Raw genomic sequence first — 8597 nt, 5'->3', positions numbered from 1 at the left:
ACTTGCTCGTATTCTTAAGATTGGTTTTGTCTTTCTGAAAGCCGAGATTAACATGAATAGACCAAGATCTCGTAAGGCATCGCTTATAGAACTGTAAGGTACCTTTGAAGCTCAACAGCAATTTTCCTGGAGCTTCACACGTGAAATTGGGGCCGGTCAGCTTCGGCTTCTGTCCATATAGCGCAGTCATGACTATCGTTGGGCTGAGTTGTCAAGAACATTACCATGAGCTTGTTTGTACAAGGTTAACATTGTGCAATTATGAATGTTGTGCAATATGTTGCGCATTTGAAAAAAAATTTGCCCAGGATGTCAAAATTATTGATTTAATTTGTAGATATACACTTTACACCCACCCATCTCCAATATTAACCCAGGTGAACCCAACACTCTACAGCGACTCAAATCAATCAGTGTCATTCACCTCTTTGCTTAATAATCTCTTGCTTTCACTAATCAAACGTAACATTCAAACTATCGTTCGACTATTTTCACGTTCGTGAGAAAAGGATGGCGATCAACGTAAATATGTTTGGGCAATTTCTATTTCAAATTTAGCACTGGCATTAATCTTTTATCTTCACAACAATCTTGACCAAAGCCAAAATGAATAGTGAGCTCAGAGAACGGGCAGTTTTACAGATCCCACGATAAACAGGGTTATTGGCGCAGTGTTATTTAGTGCCTAATCGATACTATGTGCTGTGTTTGCTGTACTCTCTGACAAAAACCCACATCCAGCTCCTCTTCACATCTTCATGAAATTTGGTTTTTGCCTGAGTGATCGTCGATCGTTCGACACCTATTGTCTGTTAAGCAGCGGATATCTTGGTGATCCAATATCCACCTCATAACTTCTGATCCTTCACGGTTGGTTGTACTTCTCCCTTTCTCTTCCCTTTCCTTCATTTCCATATACCAAGGAACCTATAACGCTAATAGCTTCTTTTCACGCTTTTTCTGGATGGCCTGCTTCCGAAGCCGAGTCCTAGAATCCGACAAGCAGTCGATTAGATAATCGATAGCTCTTTCACCGGTGTTGTTACAACGGAATAATGGACGTCGTTTGCTTGGAATTTGTCAGAGCCCAAGCTCGTTGTCTGCGGAGAAAGGGAGGGCGCCCCTATTAAGAGGAGTTCGGCCAATGCGACGTTTAATTACTTTCTAAGCAATTCGTTTGTAGATTCAACGTCTTTGTTAATAACTATGGGCGAATTCTATTGTCTCCAGATATTCATGTTATGGTATATAATAGCGGAGGCACCGAGTCTTGCTATTATAGTGACGCTCTTTACCATTACATACCAAGTCTAACTTGACAGTGAGGGCCCGTATGTATACGCGACGAAAGATATCATAAAGGCCTCTTTAAACAAATACTTAGTAACAGATTACTACGTAATTGAAAGACAAAATTTGCCATTATCTTCACGTAGCTGAATTTTGTCACACACATACACACACACAAACACACACACACACACACACACACACACAAATCCATGAAAAAGTGTTATCTGAATATAGTTTAAGTCAATTAATTTTAAAATCTCTATTGTTTTCTTTTACACGAGTAGCATGAGCAAACTCACTTCGAACTGCAGTTGAAGAGTTTGTTTGCAAAAACCGATAAGTCCATTTTTGAAGACTTTGAAGTACCATCTCCGTCATAAAGTACAAAATAATACCTTTTAAATGATATATTGGTCAATACATATAAAGGTACATTTTTGAAGATATGGTCAAAAGAAGCAAACATTTTCTTATTATTCTCTTTATTTTTCTTGACCTTTAATCGCAAATATCTCCATTTGGCAAATATGGACTTATCGGTTTTTGCAAACAAACTCTTCAGTTATTCATGCTACATCTACACTTCTGTGAGATATACAGCAGAACGAAAACGGTAATAACAGCAAATCAAAAATGACCAAACTTCGTGGAGGTCAGAGATAGGATTGTATAAAGAAAAAACATCTCCTTGAATTACAGTCTTTACGAAAAGAAATATGGCATCTCGCAGGGTAGGTTACTGGGAAATTTTCGTTCATATTCGGAATGTAACACGACAATTAGACGAAATGTTCGCACGTTTCAACCCTGAGGCACCCTAAGACATCTAAAACTTCTTGGGTTATGAAGTTGAATCGAGTGAAAAATACGTGGAGGTGTTTGGCCGTGTGTATAGTTTGCTAATTTTGCTTCTGGTCTCTCGGCCAAAGATCACGACGACTGCATGCATATTATTCCGTTATAACCCCACATAAAAAGGAAAAAAAAAAAAAAAAAGAGAAGATTGAGATAGGTGTGAGACAGTGACGCATTTACACTTTTTCGTCACAGCTGATTGTGTGATAGTGTATGATAATGTTATCACATCCTGCTAAAGATTTAAATTTGATCAGCATTGGCATAATTATATATCATTGTCAAGACAGGATGGAGACATCGTTGACTTATATCGGCGAATTATAGTCATGCTGTCCACAATCGCGAATAGGCGCCCATTGGTATACACCAAGAGGACGAGTGTTAGCTACTTTTGCTCCTGCGACAATTGCTCTGGTCTCGTTTTCTTCAAGGACTCAGGGTTAGGGTTAGGGCTGTGATATAGGATTTTATGTTTAGTTTAATGTGAGGATTAGGATTAGGGTTCGGGTTATGTTTGTGGGTAGAATTCACGTTTTGCTTAGTGTATAGATATTTCATGGGAGCAATATATTGTCGCAGGAGCAAATGCCATGGAACCATTGAAAGCTAACGAGTGGCACAGAGAAAACGATATATTTCGTCGCCTTCTCGACGTTTTGGGGTCCGAGAAGGAATGGAGGCGAGATCTTCAAGATCTCGTTTTCTTGACTTCTCTGGTCCGAGAAGATGAGATCTCACAATTCGTCTTCTCGGACCCGGACCCTCAGTTTCATAAAGCTATTCGTAAAGTTACGCATGACTTTACGAACGACTGGAATATGAAGTGCCAATATGTGTGCCCCCTTTTTTTTTTCTACGTTTTATCAAAGCACGACTGTGTGTCATTTATTTTCATCTCTACATTGGGGCAAAAATACACTTTTAACTAAAAACGTGTGTTAATATGTAAGAATAATCATAATTGGCAAATGATTTCAACTTTAGCACTGAAATTAAAAATGATTTGGAAACTTACTTGGCTTGCCATATTTAAGTCGTTCGTGAAGTCGTGCGTAACTTTACAAACAGCTTTATGAAACGGAATCCAGGTCCGAGAAGACGAGATCTCACAACTCGCCTTTTCTTGGACCCAAAAAGGACGAGAAGGGGAGGAATTATCTCGTATTCTCAATGACACTTGTACAGCTTCAGTTATACATTAGATCCCCTGCTTGACATGTTTTCAACCTACTGGATGAAGTTGGACAAAAAAACAGAAGCCCCTATAGAGTGGAGGGATGTAAACACAAGAAAGCATGAGGGGATACACATTAGGTCTTGATAACTATTGATACTTACTCAAGGCACAACATATCGGATTAGAGCAAGCTATATAAGAAATGGCGGGATTATGTCCGAAATAATTCGGGGAGGAATATCCTATTTGTTGGGATCAAACGCGCTCGAAGGTAAACGCTGTTCTTTGTGTCAGGTTATTTTTTTTTTACTCTTCCGAAGACAGACGAGTGCATGAAACCTTTCAATTCAAACACCTTTCTTTTATTCAACTTTTCTTCGTATGTACAGGAGTCACTGTCCTGTTATCGCGCTGTAGTTTATAGCTGACTTTTTTTTTTCATTTCCAACAAGCTTGAGTTCTTTGTAACATTTTACCAAATGAGAATTGCAAATTGTCCACTTACGCAAGTTCTGTCATAGAAGAAGAGACAGACGAGATGGGGTAAACACTGCCGAAAATTTGGGACAAAGAACGCATCTCAAAATCTTGAATTGTTGGATAAACAAAAGCAAGAACGTCTGTTTCTGAGAATTTACATTCGTTTTTTTTTTTTAAATGGGGTTTTGTTTTTTGGTGTTTTTTTATGGAACGTATAATATTTCGCGGGAAAGTGTACAATGAAGGCGTTGCAGATGTTCGAATTATTTAAATACCCTAAAGACAGGTCACTAATATTGGTATCGGCATTATAGTTACAGGGAGTCTCCTTGACGTTGTAATGAAATGTATGTTTTATACGGCTTCTATAGGTCCGTATTGCTGTAGGATCTGCAATCTCATGAGAGCGCAAGACGTGGGAGGAAATGACCTTTTATTCCTGTTTGAAAAGGGGAAGTTGTTTATTTCATTTTATGTTCTGTGAGAAGGAGCTTGTCCCCCTGATGGAATGTAATTGTCGTCATAAGCATCAAACTTCAGATACCGCTAGGACAAGATTAGTGTTAAGTGTTTGCCATTACATACCTCCATTGAAGGTATTGAAGGAAGGGGAAATGACAGCGGTTATGAAATCAGCTCATTTTGTAACCCAGTGTTATAAAGCGTTCCTTAATTAAACTTTCATGTTGTAGCCAAAGGGAATAGTTACAATGGACTTCTTTTGTTTTATTTTGTTTTGTTTTGATCTGTAAAAGCTTACAGGACTACCGGAAATGTTCGCGACGAAGTAAAATACTAAGTCATATCTTTCTTGCTGTTTCGAGTCCTTTCTGTTCTTTTAACTTATATATCTACATTTTCCCTTTTTCTGAATGTCATTTTGCTTGTATGAAGCTGTCAAGATCATGAAAGAGGAAAAATGAGCCCACATTATTTGGTATGGCAAACCCTGTTCGCCGGTTTCGGCACCAAAATTTATTTTCTATTGTCAACGTCATTCTTAGACATGTATGGTAATGACAAACATTTCTGATGATTGAAACTTCCAATGATTAAATAAATTGTCTCACAGATCTAAATGCCTTATGCATGTTGAATTCTCTGATATGTTGAAATGATTTATACTTCAAATCAAATCACACTGTAAATCTGATCTCTTTGGCAGTCAGACAGAAAGGAGTAGGAGTTATTTGTGGTTTAAAACATCAAGAAAGTTGAATCATCTTAAATAAAGCAAGAAAATGAGCAAATTTAGCAGTGAATAATGCACTATGTCAAGAAGCTTGAAAAAAGTACATTTTTGTTCTGAAGTGATTCGGTATTATCCACAAGAATCAGGTATATATGGCATCGTAATACAACCTATGACAGGCACTGTATGACATGATTTTCTGAATATCAAGTTGCTCTCCATAAGATGTCTTTCTAAACACATTTAACGTATTTAGCCTTGTTTTCGACCAGCTTTCGTGCAGCTGTTGGTTTATGCGAGTGAAAAACCCTCACAGCCAAGCGAGCTCTATACACGCACACCTAGTCACGTCCCACATCATAAAATCCACGATGACTGCAAGGGTTTCGCTCTGCACGCGTTACCTTGACAACGCCAAACCAACCCAAACGAAGATTTGCGTGACCCAGGCGACCCAAGATCTGCGGGCTAAGGTCAAAGTTCACTGTTTTCCTCACTCTTCATTCAGTTGTCAAAAAACGTTCAAAGTTGTTAGCCGTCAACAACCAGCCCGTCAACTAATGGAATCTTGCCATTAAATTACCAATTGAAGGAATTGCTTTTGTATAATGCTAAAGGGAGCGACATAGGCACACATTTGAAATCACTCATTTTGAAGGTGTAGTTCCAAAACCTGCCAGGATCTTGTTGTAATAAAAGAAAGAGAGAAAGAAAGAAAGAAAGAAGGAATAAGAAGAGCAAAGGCATGTAAGGAAAGGTAATCTAAGATATACCCATACAGGACAGAAGTACCGGGTGTGTGTTGCAGATTGTATTTACAAAGCACAACGTCTATTATACCCCCTATACACTGTAGGATCTTGCCGGTGGCGTTCAGTATATAGTAAATCTTGTTCAAACTGGTTACCTCGACAGTAAGAATACACAGCAGACATAAAAACTGGTGGAGCATTTATTGCTACCTCTGCAGGAGGTTAAGTATCAGGATTCAGCATAATGGCGAAATCTTCCATCCATTGTGCGAGGTCTTCAGAGCTCAATGGGGGTAAGAATGACACCAAAGAATTCTATTCCGACTGTGACCTTGAACACACAGACTGTCACAAAGGAAGAGATGCAGGGGGAAAAATGGAATGAAATGTAAGTTAGGAAGGAGGACGAGAACAAGCAAACATTCTTGTATTTCTATAAATAATTTTGTATACGTCTTTGTACGTAATGACATTTCTGGGGTGTTGTGTGGAGCTCGCGCCCATACAATCAAAGTTATGACAACCCGACCAAAGGGACGACGCGTCGCCCTTTTGGTCGAGTTGTCGGCGACACTCTGTTCCAAGATATACAGCGCCCTCTTGTGATACCTGTTGCACATTCCTGTGAAGCGTCAATGTAAATCAAAGAGATTTTTCTCCAAACTCATTCAAGCTCTGGTGTAAATAGCTTGTTTTGTTGCCACACGTCCGCGACATTCAAAGTTAAGTTTCAGGTTAATTTCACATCTTTCAAAAATACAACATATCAATAGTTAAATGTAAGTAAAAACACATATTTCATAACTGTTGTCTGTATCATTTAGTCACGTTATCTTCCTGCATGTCTTCATTTCTGCAACATTTCCTTTGAAGATGGCATTATGTATCATTTGTGTTTGGTCAATCTATTTCGTTATGTAGTTTTTGGCAGCATAGGCTTTCCTTACATTTTCATTATTATGGCAGCTGTAGAATAAAATCTGGGTTTGATAATGTTACACAGTTTTTGTTCTTAATTGCTATTAATACAATCATTTCTCGAAAGTTTGTAGATTTTGGGTCATGGTTTTTGATGTTTGAATTTGTTGTTGTTTTGCAAATGCAAGCAAATTTAAATGCTGGCTACACCAAAATACCGCAGCACTGTTATGGAAAGTCATACCGATAGAATGAGTCATCGTTAGCAGGACGCAATGATGAACGGAATTATTTCGTATGATTTGATAGAGTGATATCGAGTAGATGCGTATTATACCCTTCCTGTCCCTTTCTGATGTAATATTATTCCAATTATTTGTTTTTGAGAAGTTTTATCATTATGAATATTGTATATCCATATCAACGGGGAAAAGGAACACCACTACAATCCAGATTTAGATACGTTGAGTCCAAGCATCTTACAGATCATATATATCGTCTGAGGGTATAACGTACCCATACAGGCAGGCGCCTGCAAACCTTTGAAGAATAGTTAATTGAGTAATCGTTTTCTTTTCTCTCTTTTTGTCCATCTTTCTGTCTTTTCAGATCCCTGATTATAATTACAAGCCTTTGTCCGAAGAGGAATGGACCAAGATTGAACTGATCATGGTGAACTCGTGTCACGTGATTTCGTTGAGCAAACCCTGATCCCAAACTTTGAACGAGTGATGAACGAAGCAGCCATGGCTAAACCGGTCAGTGCGCCTGCGCGAATGTCATCGCGCGACGACATCTGGAAGGATATACGCGATTGGGCGAAACCGAGTGGGCGCGGCGAAGGAGAAGAGACCGAGGACGGGGACCAGAGCCGAGTGATTGGCTCACAGATCAAAGACAACATCACAGAGCAGAGACTCCTCGAGAGCAGGCTCCTCGATCTCTCGAAGGAGCGCTACAAATTCATCGTCCATGTTGCCTGGCAACGTAAGGCATTCATAGACAAGCAAAAGAGCAAGACAGGTGTGATGAAAGACCTCCTGAGGAATGTTGATACCTCTCTGGACACGTGCCCCGCGAAACAGGACAGCAAGAATCAGAGCGCGCGTCTGGCGGAGAAGCTGACCTCTTACCGCGACCTGGTGAAGAAGACCTACAGCGAGCAACGCCGAATGGAGATGCTCAAGAAAGTGGAGGACCCCGATGAGATGCGTCCCATCATTCCCGGCACTTATGAGTCCATATACAAGACCGAGCCCACGTTCAGCGCACGAAATCGCAGTCGACAACAGCACGGCGAATTCGGCTTGGACCGGAGGAGACCGCACAACCTGCGCATGTTCCCCGCCATTACGCCCTCTTCGCCCAAGCCTCGACAGCAAAGTGTGTCGCCCAGTCTCACGAGGCGGCCTACTACGAGATTGAGCAGCACGTCGAACCGCCTACCCGAGCCGAATCTGCGGCCGAGCGCGGCGGCGATAAAACCGTCGACAACCATACCCGGCTCGCGGTACAACGTCCCGCGCTATCTGAAATATCGATCGGTGTACGATGGTCGATTCAAGGGGCTTGAACGATCGCTGTCTGCCACTTACGATGGGTCGTCTGGGCCTAGCATTGAGAGCATACTGGATGGCTTACCGACACGAAGCATGTCTGTAGCTCTCTAACTTTGTGTAACAATGTCTGCGCAGCTGACGTCGAAATACATGGAACAAAAACAATGATGTGAACTATGACATGTACATCATCGCCATCAACAACAGCATTAACCTGAAACAATCACCAGATTGAGATTCAATACATGCTGAAGTTGTTTTGTTGTAGGCAACTTTAATCAATATAACTTGAACCTCAACTGCAACAATGTTTCCACGAAGTATTACCTCGATGCTCATCTTCTTGCACATGCATCTCATAATAAGAA

General features: G+C 40.4%; 1 protein-coding gene across 1 annotated transcript; it reads left to right on the top strand.

Moving 5' to 3' along the window:
- The first annotated feature begins 7401 nt into the window (after positions 1-7401).
- Positions 7402-8340, top strand: LOC140232318 (uncharacterized). Its single transcript, XM_072312448.1, has one exon. It carries the CDS (start codon positions 7402-7404, stop codon positions 8338-8340), a length of 939 nt encoding a protein of 312 aa, XP_072168549.1.
- The last annotated feature ends 257 nt before the right edge of the window (positions 8341-8597 follow it).

This window comes from Diadema setosum, chromosome 8 (genome assembly GCF_964275005.1).
Source record: "Diadema setosum chromosome 8, eeDiaSeto1, whole genome shotgun sequence".
NCBI classification, from domain to species: Eukaryota; Metazoa; Echinodermata; class Echinoidea; order Diadematoida; family Diadematidae; genus Diadema; species Diadema setosum.
The sequence above is the reverse complement of the archived record's forward strand: the minus strand, read 5'-3'. Positions and strand labels throughout refer to the sequence as shown.